Consider the following 23283-nt stretch of genomic DNA (forward strand, 5'->3'; position numbering starts at 1 on the left):
AACTTAAACATTTCTTCAGCCGTAAAATCAAAAAATGCCCATCAACAATATACAATTAACTGAAAATACCAATGCTAAGTAAGGTATCATTATTACTTAGTAATAACAATATTTCACAAAACACAAAATCTGTCGAATGTTGGTGTCTCACTGTAATTATACTCAAAAATAAAGATTGAAGATCATAATAATCATAATATAAATTCGCATAGATACATAATGAAATGAAATGAAATCAAAACCTTAAACTCTCTAAAAACCGTTCGGCCAATCTGACAATTCATTTCGCATTATGTGCCGTTTTATAGAACAGCAAATTATTTTTAATATATACGAGATTCCGATGTTGAGGTAACGCTACTAAAAAACATACAATTTTAACATTTACATCATTATAGATATACCAGGACTCTGCTCCACTGTCGCTTGTAGCAGGGTCGAAAGTAGGCAAAGCACTGTCCACGTCTTTTCCGAGAGCACCGGAGACAGCATCCTTGATCGCTTTCAGAAGGCCTTGCACAGCTTCCAAATCTCTCTGAAATCACATAAGCATTTTTTAAAGTAAGGCTGAATACTATCCCAACTTCTGATGTTAGAATAATAAGTTAAAATGGATGTCCGAGCAGATAAAAGCAAACCCTGCTGTTATGTAAACAAGCAATTAAAACAGAATTAATAGTAAATATTACATTAAATTCTCAATACTGCTTGATAACACTAAGTTAGCTGTATAAATTAGGCATAACTTGTCATCAAGTTATTTATTTACCTTGATTCAGAATGATTTGAAACTGCTAAATCAATCACTAGAATAATTAACAAATATAATTGAAAATAAAACCTTTTTATTATAGTTAATAAACCAATTTATTAACCTTATCATCAACAACTAATAAATACAATCACTAATACTTTATAATTCACCAATATATTATTTAATAATTAATTCATCAAATTAATCAAGTAAGTACAAAAACATTAACATAATGATCAACATAGTATTTACTTAACTTTCAATATTCCTGTGGCGACGATTAACTCAGTGCTGCAGCGCAACGAAGAATCACAATGAGAATGATCCAAATGAATCGGGCCGGGCCCCTTTTATATCCACTGCAAACCAGCCACTCACAACTGGTTAATCATGCCATTTGTTGTACGAGAAGTGACGTCACAAACGTATCTTCTCATTTATCGAATAATGCAGAATAAAATGATCACAACATCTTTTCAATAAACTCCGTTATACATAATTACTAATAAGTAATATTAATACATAATATAATCACTTTAAAATAGTTAACAAATCTTATTAGAAGGTTAACTACCGTCTCAAAGTTACCACTATCCATGTTTCTCTAATCAACCGTGGTTTCGTATCGTACCCACATAAATCACAAAGTGTGTAAACTTCGCGTGATATTGAGTTAAGTGTTTAAATAATGAATATTTATCAACATTGGACGTCAGAGAAACAGGTCAGTTTCATACATAATACAATTTATAAATAATAATCTAACACGTGCATATCATATCATTCATGTCACGTGTGCGTTGTCAATGTTGTCAGCGAAAGCCCATGTTGCCATGCTGACTGCGCAAATCTAGCTAGACCCACATTAAAGACGATTGGCTAATTAAGAGGAAACAACAGCTGAGTCCCTTCCCAGATTTGAGAGTCAAGTCAAGTCAAAATATACTTTATTCAAGTAGGCCTAGCAACAAGCACTTTTAAATCGTTAAATTTTACAAATATCATCTTAATCTTAGAGCAATTTATTGATGCAGTTATTATTGTTCTAAAAAAAACATTGAACTATTATAGATATGGTAAACTTAATAATAAGAATTTCACAAAAGGATCGTCAAACATCAAAATTGTATAAAAATACTAGTCTAGAACCTTTCTAGAATAAAATCTAAATGTCAAAAAATACGGTATATATATACAATTGAATTATCAATTTCATCATTAATAACATAACAATAAATAATTCATTCTTTACAATCACACTTAATCAAAGAGTTTAAGGTATATCTCCGTCATGCTGACGGGGGCGGCTTCTAACCACTCACGTGTTTTTGGCAACTATAGTTACCAGGGCTATAACCGCGAAAATCGAAGTTCGTCAATTGCGGGTATTTTTCTCTGTCATTCTAATTATGTCTTAGCGTGAGTAAAAGAGAAAGATCCTCGCAATTTGCGAAATTCGGTTTTCACGGTAGGCCCCCTGCTGTCATTCTTATTTTATTATAATAATAGAAGTCACTGAAAAATATGAAGCACGTGAGTGGAAATTAGTGGATTGAGGACAACTGCAGTTTAGGCGAAATTCCTACGGAAAATCTCAGAAATCGAGGTTATGTTCTCGACATTTTCCTCCTCTAAAACATAAACAATTGTAACGAAATTGGGAACGGAACGTGAGAAAAAATATCTGTGTCTGACCGTTTTGAGCTTTGCGTTTTTTTTTTATACTACGTCGGTGGCAAACAAGCATACGGCCTGCCTGATGGTAAGCAGTCTCCGTAGCCTATGTACACCTGCAACTCCAGAGGAGTTACATGCGCGTTGCCGACCCTAACCCCACCCCCCTCGCGTTTATTGTTTTCCGATTTTGTATGCTAGGCGATTTTATAAACAGACGTTTACGGTATATTTATTTGCCCGTTTTTAGCGCTGTTTGAAGTAACTCAACTTACCTAGTTCTTATAACAGCAAAAAAAAAAAGACAGAAGTACTGGTAATATTGAAGTCATAAAAAATAATTATTGCCAAAATCCAGAGAGGAACATATTGAGAACGTTTGTATGGAAAATACCACTACTGTTTCCTCTTAGCCTTTTATATGTGGCGGGTTAAAATTGTGAGTACATACCTCGGTTGATGCATAGAACAGAAAAAAAAAACAATGAGCTTAAATTAAGTTCATTTCTAATTGAAGATACTTCGTTTTCAAGATAATAAATAATTCCTGTATTTTTGAAAATAATCACCGTCCAGGAAAAGTCAGGGGTTTTAGGGTGTGGGTCCGGACTTTTGTCAGAATATTCCATTTCTTCATATGGCAACCCGGTACGACTCTCTCTCTCTCAAAAATAACCTAACATTCTTCTTAACACTCATAAATCACGAAACTTTTACTTCTTACCAATAATACTATACTATAAATAGAAAATTGTGAAACTATCGGAAAGAACGTGCCTATCGTACTTACCGTCCGTGTCGCCACGCTGTCTGTACATATATACAAAACACCTGCACTTTATTTACTAATACATTGATAATAATATATGTTATTTATTGTTTTATAAGCAACATTAATCCCATGATATGAGAAAAACGCATGTGAATGATATGATGTCGGGCGGCGGAGAGGTACCTATCGAAGAAAAATACTAGCCGCGACGCGCGACGATTTATTTGTATTCCAAATTCAATATCAAGGAAGGAATGAAGAATGATTTTTTTTTAAAGGAATAGGAATGTTTTAGTAAGGAAGGAAGGAATAGAAAGGATGAATTACTTGTTTAATCGTAAAAAATAACTTTATTTTAGTAGTAATATGGTTCATTGTGGTTATGAACTTGTGGTGGTAATGACTTTATGCACTTCGGGGGGGGGGGGGGGGGGGCTAGTTAATATCGCCGGAGGCCTAGGGGGGGAGTTAATATCGCCGGAGGCCTGGGAGGGGGGGCAGACGCCGCAAAGGGGCATACATTGTATGAAACCTTGAGCTCGAAGGCCGGGGGAGGGGGGGAGGCTGTACCAGCCTATGCCCACGCTTACAACCTTTTGAACGATAAAAAGAGATTAAAATAGCTCGGTAGCTGACAATTCTTCTTATCATTTATTAATCTCTATTATTAATACAATTAAAACAATCAAAATAAACATTCGTAAATAAGATGTAAGTAAACGCCATTATCCCCAATTCCATTAATACAACAATAACGTAGGTCCAACGATAACAGATTGCATAAATACGTTCCGATTGGCTATCGTCTGGGCACAGGCTATATTCTGTGTATTTAGTTAATAACTTGTGACATGGATGTACTTGTCGCATTTGAGTTTATGTTTGCAGCACGAAATGGCGAGTCGGGCAATGAAGTCTGGTTTATGCGTAATATCTGCACTGAGACGTGTCGGAAGCCGGTGTAGCTCAAATTAAATAAAAATATAATATATATATATGGGCCAATCCATCTGAATTCGACAAATGGGGTGCGCCGTGTGATTTTTAATTTGAATAAAAAAAAATTGAGAACTATCCTTTAGGTGTCAGGAAAGATAAGCCACCACCATTTTTTTTTTTATCTTTTAATTTCAGAGCAGTGTCCATTCGAAGGATTCTAACTTTTGATTTAGAATAGGTAACCAAATAAATATTTCTTTATTTGACTAGATGTGAAATGAGTATTTTATATTGTATGACATAAGTTAGCGCTTTAATAAAATGTTCACGCTTTCGGTCCATTTTTACGATTTTCAACTATTTTCTGTGGCAACCCTATAGCACATCAAGAGTTACTTTTTTCTAAAATATAATGTCCTTGCCCTTTTTATACTGGTAAATAAATTTAATCATCGTAGAATATTATCTTCAATTTGAAAAGTAGTTGTGAAAATTGAGAATTTCGAAAAATGGTAACTTTGACTCCCAAAAAACCCATGTGTATACCCATGTGTGTAAAAAAACAATAATCGTATTCATATATTTGGCAAATTATACTTTAAAAACCCTTCTATTAATGGCAAGGAATGAAAAAAAAAAAACATTAAATATAAGCCAAAAGTTTCAAATACACTATATTTATTAAAAAAATTGTATACTTAATCCAGAAAATGCTAAATGACATGTAGTTTCTAAATATTACCAGGAATGCTTAGTTAGAATGTCTCGCAATGCTCACGGGCACCTTGTATGTAACTATACATGGTGAGGACGATCGGTGCACCAGAATACAGTTTGGGGACATCTGAGGTAGATACTTTGTTTGATCCATTTCCGTAATTAACATTTTATTGGCACAACAAAAAACAATTAAAGTCGAAGTCGCTCGGTGGGGTGCCCACAAGACTGGCCGCCTTGCCCCGCTGGATGGCAATGCTGATCCGCTGGGCAAAATATTGGCCAGCCCTCTGGTCACCTGAAGCCTCTATAAGGCGCTTTGACAGCTCCTCATAGAGGCGACGCGCGTTAGGTCCCCACGGCCCTAGGGTTTCTACCCCAAACGCCGCAAATATGTAGCTACTACCTAGTGTGACATCCTTGCGACGTTTGAGGCTTTCGGCCGATGATGCAGCCGCGCCAGCGCCAACTTTGGTGCCTGGAATATGGGACGGCGCCAGGGTTTTTTTTTTTTTTTTCTTAAACTTAAGTGGTAGGTATACATATTTTTTCGCCAAACTGTGGACAGTTTGTTGTTGGTATCCACGCAGGTAGCGTCCCAGATAAGTGGCCGACCCATACTCCAAGGCACCAGCGTCATTCCGTCCTTACGCAGTGACTTACGTGAGCGAATAACGAGCCCACTTGCCGGACACTTCCATAGGTATCAAAGGATTGAATTCACGCCGCGCCGCTTTGCGTTCGTGAGTTATTCGCTCACGTAAGCCGACACCTTAGTTTTTAAAATGAAACAAATGCATTTTGTAAAATTATTCTTTATTTTGTTTAAATCTTCCACAACTTTCACTAAGGGCCACTTGCACCAACCACTAACCCGTGGTTAACCGATTAAACCTGGGCTTACCACGGTTACCAGTAAAATTTACCTTACAGGGTTCATGTGGAACTGTATTAAGTAGTTTTAAAGAACCTGTAGGTACACTAAATTGAGTGCAATAAACAATTCAAATGCGTGTACCGTCATCAAAAATCAAACGTAAACTGAATGTTGGTAAGAACTTGAGTCTTTCGAGTCTAAATTTGAAGAACTCGACTCGTTTTTAGGAGACTGTAAATTCCGAGTCGAGTCATTTCCTGAGTATTTTTCAAGCGCAACTCGAAAGGACTCGAGCGTCCGAAGGACTCCGTCAACGTCACACTTTGTCGCTTGCCATAAGGACGCCTTAACAGGTTATTCGTATACAAGCAAATCTCGTCCTCATGGCAAGTGATAAAGTGAGACGTTTTGTGGTCACATATTTGGAAGGGCAGATTTCTTCGGAAGCCTTAAAAGGTTAGAGTTGGCTGGACAGAGAAAAAAAAACAAAACATATATAGTTTTCATTTATTTTCAGTTGTATATCGTTACCCTGAGCAGTATAATTTTAGTATAAAAATAAACCATTAAGTATGTGATAGCAGATGGGACATCTTGCCAAAAGTCAGGCCATCCCAAAAGTACACCATTCTCTAAAAATAGATTTTTTCTACTCCTATCTGTCATTTACGTACAGTCATGATCTATAATATAAGAACATATATAAAGCCTGACCAGTAATATATGATCCCGCGCCATATTACGGAATTTCATTGGAACAACATTTTTCATACTTAATTAAACTGTCACTCTATACATAAGAATAACAACGCCCGCTTGACAATGATCATATATGTCTGGTCGGGCTTTAATAGGTTTGAAGAAAAGTCTATATTGTCTATTCTTCATAACAGCACTTGTGCTTTTAAATCGCTAAAACGATACTGCGATTAATAGCTACCAACCTAACAAAATCAAAATTAATTCAGTTTCCAAACTAAGTGCGTTCCTGTCAACTTATATAACATTTTTTTAATGTTATCACCGTCTAGTGAACGGTTCATTAAAAACATTTCACCGAATGCAATGTTTTTCATTTTGACTTAGGTACCCCGCACTTATAAAGTTTTTGTTAAATTAAGTTTTCATTTTATTTATAAGTCAGTTGTTGTTGCAAAAGTATTGAATGCAATGTTGTAAAAGTCATTGACATAAATGTACGAGTACTCAATGGTACAAGTAAGTAAAAAATTATCGTGACGTATTCCTTTATAATATGGTGTGGAAGATATTTTTGAATGCAAACTGTAGAGATATATCTCCGTTTATAAAAGTACTAGGCCACTAGGGGGTGGCATGACTTTGGTTTAATGTGATTACCCTCAAAACATTAGACAGGAACATTACGATCTGGCTGATCTTACGATCGGGCGCTGCCATTTACAAATAGCTATACAAACAATATTTTCCAACCTGTTATGAAATTTATGTACAACCTAATACAGAATAAAACATTTATTAAAATGAGTTAATTATTCTCCTGTTTAGACTTAGAGCCTGTTTCACAATGTCTAAGTAAAGTCATCTATAAGCTACTTGCCACTTATCTGACGAATAAATCATCGTTGTCGTTTCACTATCTTCAAATAAGCAACTGGTTCATAAAGACCTATACAAATTACGGTAGTTCTACCAGTACCATCTGGCAGTTAATTTATTTGTTAATTAGCTATCCAATACTTGGAGACTTTGTCGAACAGGCCGTAAACAAACAATGAAGCGTTTACGAAAAGCGCCAGGGGTATCTACGGTGACAATCGACAAACGTCAAATGAAAAGAAAAAGGCTGTGATAGACAGACAGACGCACAAGTGATCCTACAAGGGTTCCGTTTTTTTCCTTTTGAGGTATGGAACCCTAAAATATATCGGAATGACAGATGCTACAAAACAGTCCCGTGACTATTTCTATATGCGTTTTCTATCAACGACTATCATTGTCTAAGCCCCCAGGACGTGACGTGGACGCAACTGGAATAAGCAGTGGCGGTCTATACCCCTAGTGTAAATTTATTCGATAGCGTGACGTGACGTACGCGTTTGCGTTAAGTTTCATTTTGTATGGGATTTTGAGTTACCAAAACGTTCCGCTTGGCGCGCTGTTTCTAAATCCCATACAAAATGAGACAATGCAAACGTGTACGTCATGTCATGCTATCGAATAAATGTACACTAGGGGTTCTGATACTTAAATACTTGTTCTGTTCAAAACAACTGTTTTTATCTAAACCAAAGAGAATTTGCGATGTAAATCTGCTGCCATCTTTCGGCACATAATAAAAACTTTTAGAACTCCATTTGACTTTAATCTTTTTGATATTTAACAAATTGAACACATATCAGTGAAACAATAAGAATCAAAGTCAAATGGCGTTCTAAAAGTTTCAATCATGTGTCGAAAGATGGCAGTAAATTTACGTCACTACAAAGTTTTCTTTTACAATATACCTACATATATTTCAAATTATCTTTGACTAAACTAATAACCGAAACAAGAACCATAGTAAAACGGATTCATATTATAACTGGTGACAGGATACTCTACTTCTGGAAAGTAGAGTGTCTTTCCACATCCGCATCCGCAACCGCATCCGCAGGACTTGCACGGGTTAGCGAGGTCCTTGAAGCAGCTGCAGCCGCACTTGGAGGGGATGTATTCGGGGCAGAGGTCGAAGAGACACTCGAGGCAGGTCTTCGTCATGTAGGGCTCGCGGCTGCAACAGCAGCAGGATTGGATGTCCTGGAAATTACAAGTTTTATTATTGTATACTATATCTACATCTATTTTTGTTACTTAATATAGTCGGTAGGTCTAACGCTGGCTGGACGTCGTGACAGCGGACATGGAAGAGAACAATCTCACACCTGAGGATGCCGAAGACTGGGCGAAGTGGAGAAGATTAAGTAGGAAAGCGGACCCTGGCGCTAGGCCGGGAAAACGCTAGGTTGAAGAAGAAGAATATTGGGCTAACGCTGTGATTATTTACTATGTTGTTAGGTTAGGTTTTCTTATCTTATTACTATCTCGATTCCGTGACAAGCGACAGTTACCGAAGACCGCAGAATGTAATGGCGGCCGAGGCGTGGAAGCATTTTGGCGGATTCCCTTTTGTACGTTCGTGGTCACGTGCACAATAGGTACATACGATATAACTTTGGCATATATTATGAAGACTAATGTACGTAATGATTTGCGCAAGTTAAAGGGTTAAAGGTAAGTAAAGAAATATATAAGTCATACACATTTCATTGTATGCTTAAGAAGGAAAAATTGCTTTGCGATCCTAGCGACGGTACTTTTTCTATGAAATTCCATTTCGGGAGAATACATTTTCCACTAACTAAATCTTAACAAATAAGTTAGAATTTTATTCGATCGCTTCAGCATAATATATTCTAGGTTTAAAGGTTTCGCAAATTTAAAAAAAAAGGAAACCCCATAAACCTATAAAAAATACTAAAAATATTTAGAAGTGGAAAAACGTTTCTCTTCTTTCTTGTTTTCGGTTTTTTGACGACCGGTTTGGCCTAGTGGGTAGTGACCCTGCCTACGAAGCTGATGGTCCCGGGTTCAAATCCTGGTAAGGGCATTTATTCGTGTGATGAGCATGGATATTTGTTCCTGAGTCATGGGTGTTTTCTATGTATTTAAGTATTTATAAATATTTATATATTATATATATCGTTGTCTAAGTACCCTCAACACAAGCCTTATTGAGCTTACTGTGGGACTTAGTCAATTTGTGTAATAATGTCCTATAATATTTATTTTATTTATTTATTTATTTATTCTTATATGAACGAACACGTGTTATATTTCCCTCTTAAACGCTAGCGACTTCGTCAACTCAAACGCAGTGCCTCTCACTTGCACCAATATCAGTGCGACAGAGACGCATTGTGAATCAATTTACGTAGTCGCTAGCGAATATGTCCGCGTCAAACTCGTGGTAAAGACACCTAATTGCTTTTAAATGTTACCTTCGGATCATTGAACGTTTACAAATTGCTCATGAATTCTATAGCGACTGAACCAATTTATCACTATTTGATAATTACAGTTAAGCCTTTTGGAAAACGTTTTCGATACAATAACGAGGTATCAGAAATGTTACCTATTCCCGTAATATATTGTGAATGTTTGTACGAAGGTGGATGTTAATTTATGGCTCCAAACTAAAAATTCGTAATGGAGGGGTTTTTGTCCTTATTTTTAGCAGAACTGATAAATCCGATACGCTAGATGTGGACTACGAAAATAATAAGCGTAGAAATCGAATGTCCGGAATACCTTCACCGAAAAGCGAATGGTAAATATTAAATGATTATTTCGTACAGAAGTTCCGAAAATTGGTACGAGCCGGGGTTTAAGCCCGCGACCTCCGGATTGCAAGTCGCACCCTCTTAACGCTAGGCCATCAGCGATTTTTTTATTTTTAGATTGATCACTAGTATTCTCAACATGAAGTTCACCGCGCGCATCAAAAACTACGCTCCAAAAGAAATAGCTGACGTAGCTGGAACGGCCGCCAAGCTGAAGTGGGACTGGGCGGGACACGTTTGCTCTATGCCGAATGACTTGTGGGCATCGATCTAATATACCCTGTATATTAAAACCGCTTGTCACCGTTAGTGTGCCGGCCATCCTTGAGCCGAACGGTATCGCACGCGACGATGGCAACTGGCCCCAACAGGATGACACTCGTATGACATGGTCGTAAGGGAGGACGCTTGTGTGGGACGCCACCTGTATTGACACTCGCGCCGTCCCACCTACAGGCGACCTCCGTCAAAGCGGGGGCTGCGGCCACAACGGCGGAACAATACAAGCGGCGTGTCATATGCTATCCTCGGCGAGGGCATTTGCGCCGTTTGGCGTTGAAACTCTGAGACCGTGGGGGCCCAACGCGAATCTAGTTGAAGAGATATCCCAGCGCCTTGTGGATGCCTCTGGTGACCAGAGGGCTGGCAGCTACTTCGGCCAAAGACTAAGTCTGGCCATCCAAACGCTGCCAGTCTTCTGGGCACCATAACACATAGTGACGACCTGGGGAGCATTTTTTATTTATAGGTGTATTTTAAGTTTTATAATGTAGGTAGTTTATTTATTTGTTATTTAAGTTTACTGTATTTTATCATTTTGTGTTGTCCCAATAAAGTTAAAATTAATATTCATTAAATCGATGTTTGGTGGCTGAGCCCAATGTCATCGGCGTAACTAAATCCCACAGACTTCGCTGGCTCGGTCACCTACTCAGAATGGGAGAGGATCGCGTAGTCAAGGAAGCGTACTTGGGGCGACCAACCGGCCGTCGACCGATCGAGCGCCCCAGGTACCGCTGGTGTGATGTCGTGGAGGCGGACCTGCGTCGGCTGAATGCCAATTCATGGCAGGAAACCGCTGGATCGGGACAGGCGGCGTTCTCTCGTTTCGGAGGCCAAGATTCTTTTTGGATCGCTGAGCCAAAGCAGTTAGTAAGTTAAATCGATGTTTGGGGGCCAAAACAGCCAACAGTTTGGTGGTTCAACATCCAAATTTGTCCCAAATCGAGCCCGGGGTCGCGGCAAACCGTACGGCGTTGGCGTGACCTTGACGCCTTTGATAGGAACTGGTGGGAGACGAGTCAAGACCGGGATACGTGGGAAGGGAGGAGGCCTTGGCCCAGAAGTGGGACACTAAGCTCATATAAATAAATACAAGTTGGGCAAATAAGAGTTATTCACTTTGTTTTTAAATTTTAAGTGCATAATTTACTAAATATTTTTTCATAAATATGCAAGCAATTTTTTTCTCGAATGTTTGTGTTGTTTAAAACACGTTGTTTGCTCCATTAATTTCGAGATTCGAGAGCCTGACTTTCTGTGGGGCTATCTAAAATTACGTGTCTATACTAATAAGCTGATGTAATTTAAACAGTTAAAACCGACTATCCGACACAAATTTACTAAGATAACGCCGAAAATGTGCGAAAATATGCTGAAAATTGCGATGATAAAACAATACTTAAAATAATCTTTGAACTTAATATAGTTAAAATTTAAATACAAAATATATACTTCTTATTTGGCCACCCTGTATATAATTATATATTATGCGTTCTTTATGTACATCATAAAATAAATGGATTTTTAGGATATAAAATGTGTACCTAAATTCAATACGGGTGCATAGCATAGGACCTAAGAAGTATATTGAGGTAACTTTTTCTTAGAAATCCAATCAAAATATTTTATCATACAAAATAATTCGGGCCATAATGCAAAGCAAGTTACGAGGAACGAGCTTTTTAAAGTAACTGCCAACAAGCATTGAAAGTTGCTATAGAAAGCTCGTATCATGTCATGTCATGTTATCTCTTGTATGTTTGCTTTGCAGTACACATTGCTGCTCGGTAAATTTTCATAAATTAATTACGGCGTCATAATTAAATGTTACTTACTTTAAAAAAAATCCTCAATTAGTAATTAAACGGATAAATCATGACTCACGCTATACCGGCGTCCGCCACGTCATTTTCTATGACGGCTGATCGGTGATCACATTGGTGCTTTCCATAGTAAACGAAGCGCCGGAAGCTCCGGCCCGGCCCTGGCCCGGTCGAGCGTGAGTCAACCTTTAATTCTAGTTATATATCTGGATTAATTTATCGCCCGCATTGGATTTACACACTGCACTGTAGGTATTACCGGCCTTTACAGGCATGTTCTAACCTTCTTTTTAAAAGCTGTAAAATTAAAGCCTTGGTAAAATGTACCCAAAACATTGACATATATCGAAGGACGGGCCTTTCGGGCACTAAATATGATGCTAGTTCAGCGGTATCACTCACGAATTCGAGCCAATCGTGCAGTCTAACGCAACTAGTTGCGAGGTTGCGACCAATCGCGCGTGGTGCGAACTCATCGACCAATCGCGTTGTGGATTTAGACTGCACGTTTGGCTCGAATTCGTGTGCGTGACACCGCTGTCTTGGCCCAATTCTTATTGCCCGTAAGGCCCGCAAAATCGTTTCCTTTCGTATAATCTACAGAAAACACACATTTTGACTTTGATTGCACGTAGACTCATGTTTGACCGGTTTATATCGGCTTAAAAAAATATTATTACATCAAATTTTAATTTACAATAAAAACGTGTTCTTTTGATCTTGTCTCAAAAACCCACATTTCGATTATCCGAACTTTTACTATTAGAAGTAAAATTAACTTATTTTCAGAAAATATTTGAATTCTACTACATAAATTATAAACTGAAATCAAACCAGCGTCCTCTGCTATCGCAGCAGGTGCCTGAGCCACCTTTTCTTCTTTTCACCTTTTTTTCTTTTTTTTTGTATATGACATTTATTTCAGTTTATTCGAACTTTTGATTATCACGCTCGCGGGTGCCATCGTAGGTAAGATCCGTCGCACGCGTCCGGCAGTTAGCATCGCTCATACTATTTTTCGTTAACCCGCTCCGTGCAACCGCGCCAGCAAGCGGACGCCCTTACTCTGGGTTCCAATTATTTCGGATAATCGAGGTTCGCAAATGGACAGCGGAGTTATACAAAATAGTCTTAACGTATTCTAATTTCAAGTATAGGATATGGATCGGATCTGACAATGTCAAAAACCATTGAAGTATAGTACTAGAGTCGGCACCTCTAACAAAACCGGCACTTCATTGCGTTTAGTATGTCTCCGACTACTAGCGAGATGCCATGATGCCAGATGCATGTACGATAATAAAAAAAAAATTAAAATGCCTTTGTGCGTTATGAAAATGTATTCTAATAGGTAATAATTAATATAATAAAAGCAATTATAATTAAAATCCACTGCGAAAATAAAATTATTGTGAAACGTCATTTTATACTACAGTTTACACTAATGATTACCTATCTTATAGTTTGCAGAATATATACACAATAATGATATATTACTGTTGTAGCGTTTTTCTTTTATTTAACGAGCATATTATGCTATAAGCGCGATTTTATGTAAACTGCTAAGTCAAATAGAAAGAGTTTTATGACTGTTTTTATAAATTTTAATGTCGTCAGTGTCACATATGTAAAACAATTTCAATATACTTGTAAGGAAATAAATACATTGTATCTAGGCATAAAATGAACACTTCTCATAACTGTTTCGCCTCTGGCTAGCTATGCTCATTCTTTAGCGTAGTGACAGACGTCAAACGCCGAAAATGGCGGACACAATTTTTTCTCGATAGCCTGTCTAGTACATTTATGTCAGTGGTCAAAACTGATGTTTTTGATTAAAGTAATGTCAGTTTTGACACTAACAGATCTAATCCAAATCTAGATTGAATTCGTATCCTATAATCAAAATTAGAATACGCCTATCTGTCGAATTTCACCCGTAATAATGATTAATTGGATAAATAGCTCGCAGTCGAATTCTGGGGTAATTTCTAAACGCCGTACCGGACTACCATTTTAAAGCAATTAACCTGATTGTTCTGGTAAAACTAAAAGGGTCTGAATATAGAAATGGTTAATCTATTGTGATGGTAAGGATTAATTCTAAATTATTGTTTTCACTGGCCAAAGCATTGCGAAGGTCTTCGTTTAACTCGGACATTTTGCTTATGTCCGGATATTCTCCTCTACACGGCAATTCGCAACCGATTCTCTTGAAATTTTGTTTTTACAACAAGCATACGGCCCGCCTGATGGTAAACAGTCTCCGTAGCCTATGTACGCCTGCAACTCCAGAGGAGTTACATGCGCGTTGCCGACCCTAACACTCCGCACCCTCGTTGAGCTCTGGCAACCTTACTCGCCGGCAGGAACACAACACTATGAGTAGGGTCTAGTGTTATTTGGCTGCGGTTTTCTGTAAGGGCGAGGTACTTCCTCAGTTGGGCTCTGCTCTAGATCTGGAATGACATCCGCTGACTGTGCCTTACCTCACAAAGCGAGATGACATTCGCAGTGCCCATACCTCTCTTTTGGAAGTAGTTTAAACGTACCCGGGTCCAAAGATTCTATGATTAAATAATTTCGTTTGTCGATCCAAGTTTTGGAAAATTTTCAAAATGTGTAAATAGCGTTTATGGCGCTAAGACGCCTAAGACCATTGTGAGTCCAGTGTGATAACGGTCTCAACGAACTACCTAAGTATTTTTCACTTTTCCATTTTCTAAGCTTAACGCGAGTTCTACAGCCCACAGAGCCACTGGTTATTTCAGGTGTAAACGGGAGCCGAATTTACTTTGGATGAACTAATTTTACGCAGAAGAAGTTTTATATAGTAAACATATTGGAACAGACACCAGTAATGGGATGGTACCATCAGTTTGTAAACTCAAACTATCTACATACTTACTTCACTTAGTGTAGGAAATAAAGGTAGTGGACCCCGCAGTAATTCCTCTGCCAGAAAAAACTTTACAGTATGATAAAGTATCAATAAATAAAAAGTATTGTCTTAATTTCCAAAGAATAATAATAATAGGATTTAAGTAAATACCTAAAGTATTAAATCGTTAATATCTTTTTACGGAAAAATGCTCCGTTCAAACTTTCTTCACCAGACATATTCATGTAACGTATTACAACAATATATGAAATATCCAAAAAAATATCCCAGTAGAAATACCAATATTAATAAAATATAATTTTTGGACGTGTCTTGGACCGGAAAATTACTCCGTCTAATTTTTTCACTGGAATGCCATTTTATTGCCGTTTTATAGCTACAAAATGAAAATCTAAAAAAAAATCCATGTAACTATACTATTTTCAGAAATTGCCTTTTTATTCGCTGTGAAAATTTTCTCTATCCATTTTATTTATTGAATTAAGATCACAGTTTTATTTCTATCCAACTATAAAAACATCCAAAAAAATAACGAGCGTATTAAAAACTTAACATATCGGGAGCAGTGTGTAGGGAGCGGGGTGTACAAGCGGGGTGCGGGAGCGGTACCGGCCGCCGCAAGCGCGCGCGCCGCGCCTGCCCGGCGGTGGCAGCTTGCTACTTCTCTATTCATTCGCGTATCGCCTAGGTGCATAGGTTACTGTTGTTAAAAATATTTCTACTTGTTTCTTTTTTGACCTGCCTAATGCCTGCCTGTCTGTGTAGTACCTACCGTAAGTATAGTCTCTACCGTACCTACAAATGAAGTAGGTAGGTTATGCGATGTGTCTAATTTAAATATTTATATTCTTAAATTCAATTTATTCAATTCGAGTCGTACGTATTAGGCCATCAAACGAAATAATTCGTGTATAAGCGAATTTTGGCATAGTTGTAGATAAAGGTACCTTACATAACATACTGAAAGTACTGATACAGGGGGTGGCGCTATTGTGTACGGGGGAGGGAGGGTTTAAATGTCCCTTTTTTAGTTTATCTTAAATAACTCGTGAACGGTGGCCCATATCAAAAAATGATCTATCACGCAAATCATCTATGTAACATTTCCTACAAGAAAAATTCAGTACACTTTTTACTAGGATCAATATTTAAAAAGATATTAAAGCGGGAAAATTAATTAAAATCAATTTCCTGGTCCATTTTTCTATATTTTCGTAAACGGTGGCAATTAGCAAAAAACGCTGTAAAATGTAAATAATCTACACAAAACTTCTACAAAAAAGATTCAGTACCCTTTGTGAAAGGATCAATATTTAAAAAGATATTAAAGAGGGAAAGTTAATAAAACCAATTATAAGGTTCATTTTCTTTATTTTCGTAAATAATTTGTAAAGTATGACCCATAGCAAAAAAAAAAATGTCTTATACATAAATAAGTAACATAAAATTTTCTATAAGAAATATCTAGCACACTTTTCGCTAGGATGAATATTTAAAAAGATATTAAAGCGGGAATGTTAATAATAATCAATTTTAAAAACCCTTTTTAGTTTTCATAAGTAACTCGTAAACGGTAGCCCGTAGAAAAACACGTTCTTATACATAAAGAATGCACATAATATTTCCTACAAAAAATAATTCGATCTCTTTTCTCTAGGATCAATATTTAAGAAGATATTATAGGGGGTAAATCAATTCATAGGTACTTTTTTTAGTTGTTCGTAAATAACTATTAAACGGTGCTCCAGTGCAATAAGAATGTTAAACATAAATACTTAATATAAAATTTTCTGGAAAAAAGATTTATTACACTTTTTCTTTAGGATCAATATTATTGAGATATTAAACGGCGAAAGTTAATTTTAATCAATTCTGCACATTATTTGTGTTTCTCGCTTTAAAAGCTTAATAAATATTGATCTTAGGGAAAAGTGTTCAGCATGTCTTTTGTAAAAAAAATATTATAATTGTTTATATACACATTTATATTTTTTGCTATAGGTCATACTTTACAAATTATTTACGAAAAACTAAAAAAGAGACCTGAGGATTCATTGTAAGTAACTTTGCTCCTCTTTGACTAAAAAACCGGACAAGTGCGAGTCGGACTCGCCCACTGAGGGTTCCGTACTTTTTAGTATTTGTTGTTATAGCGGTAACAGAAATACATATAAATATAAATATTTCTGTCATAGCATGCCAAACTATAATTCTAAACGTAACCAGCGACAATGATATCGCTCGGAGCGCACGTGAGACAATTGCATCGACGCGGCTGCTAGCTCTAAATGGCCCTTTTTTAGTTTATCTTAAATAACTCGTAAACGGTGGCCCATATCAAAAAATGTTCTTTCACGCAAATCATCTAAATAAAATTTCGAACAAGAAAAATTCAGTCCACTTTGTTATTTAAAGATTAGGCGGGAAAGTTAAATAAAATCAATTTTATTGTCCAATTTTCTATATTTTCGTAAACGGTGGCAATTAGCAAAAAACGCTGTAAAATGTAAATGATCTACATAAAACTTCCTACAAAAAAGATTCAGTACCCTTTGTGAAAGGATCATTATTTAAAAAGATATTAAAGAGGGAAAGTTAATAAAACCAATTCTAAGGTTCCTTTTCTTTAGTTTTCGTAAATAATTTCTAAAGTATTACCCATAGCAAAAAAATGTCTCATACATAAATAAGTAACATAAAATTTTCTATAAGAAATATGTAGCACACTTTTCGCTAGGATGAATATTTAAAAAGATACTAAAGCGGGAATGTTAATAATAATCAATTTTAAAAACCCTTTTTAGTTTTCGTAAGTAACTCGTAAACGGTAGCCCGTAGCAAAACACGTTCAAACATAAATACTTAACATAAAATTTTCTAGAAAAAAGAGGTCTATTCTTTTTCTTTAGGATCAATATTATTGAGATATTAAACCGCGAAAGTTAATTTTAATCAATTCTGCACATTATTTGTGTTTCTCGCTTTAAAACTTTAATAAATATTGATCTTAGGGAAAAATGTTCCGCATGTCTTTTGTAGAAAATTTTGTTATAATTGTTTATATATATATATATATATATTTTTTTTTTGCTATAGGTCATAATACTTTACAAATTATTTACGAAAAACTAAAAAAGAGATCTGAGGATTCATTGTAAGTAACTTTGCCCCTCTGACTAAAAAAAACCCAACAAGTGCGAGTCAGACTCGCCCACCGAGGGTTCCGTACTTTTTTAGTATTTGTTGTTATAGCGGCAATAGAAATACATCATCTTTGAAAATTTCAACTGTATATCACAGTTCATGAGATACAGCCTGGTGACAGACGGACGGACGGACAGCGGAGTATTATTAATAGGGTCCCGTTTTAGCCTTTGGGTACAGAACCCTAAAAAGGACCTGGAAACTGATTATAATGAATTTTAATATCTCATTAAATATTGATCCTAGCGAAAAAAATTACGGAACTTTTGTTGTACAAAATTACATTTCTATTATTAATGTATAAAGATCTTTTTGCATTGGGCCACTGTTTACGAGTTAATTACGAAAAACAAAAAAATTAGGGACTTGTAAATTGTTTGTGATTTACTTTACCCCTTTAATATTGTTTTAAATATTGATCCTGGAGAAAAGTGGTCTGTATGTTTTTTGTAGGAAATATTATGTTAATTATTTATGTATAAGAACCTGTTTTGTTATGAGCTGCCGTTTAAGAGTTATTTACGAAAAATTAAGAAGTGACTTTAAAGTTGATTAGTATTAATATTCCCGCTTTAGTATCTTTTTAAATGTTGATCCTAGCGAAAAGTTTCATATATCTTTCTTGTAGTAAAAATTATGGTTAATATTTATGTATGAGAGATTTTTTGCTATGGATCATACTTTACAAATTATTTACGAAAAACGAAAGAAAAGGAACCTTAGAATTGATTTTAATTGACTTTCCCCCTTTAATATCTTTTTAAATATTGATACTCTCAAAAAGTTTACTGAATCTTTTTTGTAAAAAAAATGTGTAAATAAATTATTTACGTTTAACAAGGTTTTTGCTATTTACGGGTTATTCACGAAAATATAGTAAAATGGACCATAAAATTGATTTTAATTAACTTTCCCGCTTTAATATTTCTTAAATGTTGATCCTAGCGAAAAAGTGCACTGAATCTTTCGATTCGACAATTTTATATATATTATTTACGTTAAAGAACATTTTTTGCTATGGGCCACCGTTTACGAGTTAATTAAGAAAAACTGAAAAAAGGGACCTTTAAACTCAGTCAGTCTATGTGGGCGTCTAAAGAAGGTAGCTGGCAGGGACTGGATGCAGAAAATGGGAAAACGTGCTTTGTGGCGCATCTGGCGGAGGCCTATGTCCAGCAGTGGACTGCAACAGGCTGACGATAATGATGATGAAGTATCTTTCAGCTTATAGTACAAGTTTCATCAAAACTGGTTCAGTAGTTTTAAAGATCTCGATGGTTAAGTTTTAAGATATCGCAATTTATTAACGATAAGCATACAATAAGTAGGTAATCTTTATTACGTGGCAAAAATTCTAGAACCTAGTTGTTTTTGACGTCGGTTGTTATTAACGTCTTTAGCGTGATATTATTCTAATCAATGTTATATAAAACTGCGTAAGTATATATTATTCGGTACATAGAAAACGCAAAAATCACTAAATGTAGTGTAAAGACTCGCACATCAGTGACAACGACAACTCCCTTCTTAAGTGTGGACTGCGGGTCACGCGGTCGGGTCGTACTAGTAGCACAAGGACACTAATCTGCACTTAACAGCTAAAGGAAGACGGTACATTATTGCGTAACCGCGGGATGGATTTATCTTCGCTTCAAAAATTTCGGTGTTCTGGATGATATTTCTTTTGGATATTTTGAATTTAAGTGTATACGTATATATTTAGTATATATTTAAAAGAATACAGGCTGAGAAATTTTCCACTCTCAGTTTTTAATAGTTGTAAAATACATACATTTGGGTATGTATTTTTTTTGGATATTCTTACCCACTACGCCAAATTATATTCTAAGATCATATAAGAAGAAAAAACTTACAGAGCAATTTTCCGATGAAAATGAGCGTCAAAAAAGGAATTATCATTAAAAAAAAATCTCATGTTTGACAAAATTTTTAGATTTTTTTCTAGTATTACATACTGATACAAATAACTTATTTGGTAAAATAATTTTGGACAGAGGAATTACTCGGTTAAACATATAAACAGATTTATATTTTTACGTATAAATACCTAACTTAGGTTTTTTTTTTTTTTTTTGGATATTTATATGTTAGTTTCGGCTCATACTATACAATAACCAAGCAAAATTTCATGGACTGAGAAATTATTGCATGGGTCTCCATACAACAACTTGCTAGATTTACTACACTACACTGGCTCAGTGAACTAAACAGGATCTTGGCCTCTGACACAAGAGAGCGCCACTCTGCCCTATCCTGCGCCACTTCACGCCATTCGGGTTTCCGGATGCGAACAGGTCTTTTAGGACTTCGTCACTTCAGCGGTTATCTGGGACGCCCGGACGCACGTTTTCCACCCGGGTGCCCCACATACTCTTCTCACAGCACGATTCTCTCCCATCCTCTCTAGGTGACCGAGTCAGCGGAGTCGTGTGGCTTTGACCTCGCCAATTATATTGGGCATCGCAACCAGCTCCTCTAGCTCCCTATTCTTCCTACGCCTCCAAGTTCCATCTTCATCCACCACCCACACTAAACTATCTCCATATCCAATTTTATCTCAATCACTTTACGGGTTTAAACTTTAAGCATGATGAGGGAAGACACAGACAGAGTTGATTTATATCAGGTGAGATTAGTGGGGATGTGTAACTTTTTAGCAATATTATTAAGTATACAGGTGTTTTTTTAATCAGCAATACTCGTAATACACCGTGTTTTTATTAAATTTCGTTAACTTCGGGGTATCGGTAAGTACGTTTAAGGAAACTAAACGGCATAGTTAATTTACAAAAAAAAAATGTTTTTGTTTTTTTTTTACTATTTTTATTTTTATAAAAAGTAACTAAATGTTGCATATAGCGTTGTTGTAACACGGGCATTACATTTAACTCAACCAAACAATTGAAAACTGTGACATATCAATGTCACATAACAGACCCTAAGGCAAGTGTACACGCTCGTAAGGGCCTTATAAGATAAAAAATAATGATTGATTATCTCCGAAATTGAGTTAATTAGAATATCGGTGTCTTTGAGGAAGTTATTTAATTTAAGCTCAGGAATGCACCCTCGAAATTAACGCAAATCAAAAAAAACACGGTGTATAGGTAATACTGAGCAACTTTTACTATGGGACCAACCCCGAGTAAAGAAAATTGTCTGCTTAATATATTTTGGCTGGTCTGATGTTGAGATTTTGTATTGGGGTAAGCATTTTTTTCCCCTTTGCAACCGAGAAATTGAAATTTGATAACAATAATTAATTCTAGTGGCATCTATAAAAATGTCATTTAACTGTTGCGCGCACTTGGCCGGTTTTTTATTTGTTACGGATAGTTTAAAATTAGTTCTCTCTTTTACCTCCTTATAATAATGAGCAGGAGCGAGTTTTTGTCCAGCAGGGATAATATGGTCGGCTCTTTATCATTTGTCACCATGCCTGTCACGTTCTAACAAGCATGTAAGTGCGAAAGTGACACATGCCATGTCAGGTGATAAAATGCGACCTTGATACCGCTGCTGAGGTAAGTAAACGACAATGCATGATTTGCAATTTTAAGTAGGTACCTATAATTATGTAAATATTACATATTGATGCATCGCAATTTTTTAACTTGACTGTCAGATAATGCCATTTGGCAGTAAGTTCGGTATTTTTGCAGAGTTTAATAAACGAAAATAATTATAGATAAATATATACATACCTCCACCATCAGAGCGGCTACAAACAAAAATAGCACAAATTTGTACATTTTCACGTCCTGTGTTGACTTGACATGACCTATATTCCGTATAGCTGTATTTATATATTCTCTATTTACTTACCTGGTTACAAAATATGGTTACGAAAACATTGCCAAAGTTCTATGCCACTCGGTCAAAACGATAAACGGAATAAAATAAAACACGTCCTAATACAATTTATACGAGAGACGCGTTGATAATATCAACTACGCATCCAAATGACTATTATACTTGTTACTAAAAATTATTAAGTCCGTTCTAACATCTTCTTCAACATAGCGTTTTCCCGGCCGAGCGCCAGGGTTCACTTTCCTACTCGATCTTCTCCACTTTGCCCGGTCTTCGGCATCCTCAGGTGTGATATTGTTTTCTCCCATGTCCGCCATCACGACGTCCAGCCAGCGCTTCTTAGATCTACCGCGGCCGCGTGATCTAGGGCCTTGGACAGTGAGGTCGAGGTATCAATTTCCGACGTAAAGATATTCGAAATAAAAGTATTATACATTAAAATTGGAATTAATTTGCATGCCTAGTAAAACTGTTAGAGTTAACATAATACACAAATGTATATCAAGAGTGAAACTATAAGCCATCAAACTGTTTTGCTGTTCGGCAATAAGTACGTACTATTTCAATGTAACACCTATGTTCGGTATCTTATGAAAAAATAATGCTTTAAAAAAGGGGGCGTACTAATTCTAGGGCCAGAATTGCAAACTTTTCGACCTGATGATCATGGTCGGACCGTTGGCTTTCCCGCTTCCTTTTTTCATGCCTAATTTCCATTTAAGTCTACTTAAATCGACCGGGATATGGACTGTGCTTACATTTTATATTGTTTTCGAGCTCCCGATATTTCGACGCAGTTACATGCATCTTGTTCACGGGTAACCGGAGATAGCGGATGGGTGTCAAAGTTGTGTAGACCGCGCTCGGCCTAGTGAAACTCACCGTGAATCATTCAAAATTGTTACTTATGACAAAGCTAAGAAGCCGATATTTGGCATGATAACGTTTGATAACTTAGCTTTAGGTACATCAAACGATATATACTTACTTAATACAGATTTCTACAGGTTATTAAGGTATACGCGTCACGTTCCCGACAAATAAGATCTTTTTTATGGAATTCCCCTATAACTGGCTGATGTCATAGCGATTGACACCGCAAGTAGACGGTTAGATTAGATATTAGAAAAGAAGATGACTCAAG

The 23283-nt window shown here is 36.4% G+C and overlaps 1 protein-coding gene across 1 annotated transcript; it reads right to left on the reverse strand.

Annotated features, from left to right (window-relative positions):
* Positions 1–8086: 8086 nt before the first annotated feature.
* LOC133524665 (uncharacterized) lies at positions 8087–22135 on the reverse strand. Its single transcript, XM_061860775.1, has 2 exons — positions 22031–22135; positions 8087–8511 (listed from the first exon to the last, which is right to left on the reverse strand). The coding sequence occupies exons 1-2, from the start codon at positions 22076–22078 to the stop codon at positions 8251–8253; spliced, it is 309 nt and encodes a 102-aa protein (XP_061716759.1). The 5' UTR covers positions 22079–22135; the 3' UTR covers positions 8087–8250.
* Between the last annotated feature and the right edge of the window lie 1148 nt (positions 22136–23283).

The sequence above is a fragment of the Cydia pomonella genome, chromosome 1, assembly GCF_033807575.1.
Source record: "Cydia pomonella isolate Wapato2018A chromosome 1, ilCydPomo1, whole genome shotgun sequence".
Classification (NCBI taxonomy): domain Eukaryota; kingdom Metazoa; phylum Arthropoda; class Insecta; order Lepidoptera; family Tortricidae; genus Cydia; species Cydia pomonella.

Excerpts from the sequence above, each read along its gene's own strand:
- LOC133524665 (XM_061860775.1), bottom strand. The coding sequence starts at position 22,078 with ATGTACAAATTTGTGCTATTTTTGTTTGTAGCCGCTCTGATGGTGGAG. Across the intron at positions 8,512-22,030 it reads TAGCCGCTCTGATGGTGGAG|GACATCCAATCCTGCTGCTG; the intron begins GTATGTATATAT and ends TGTAATTTCCAG.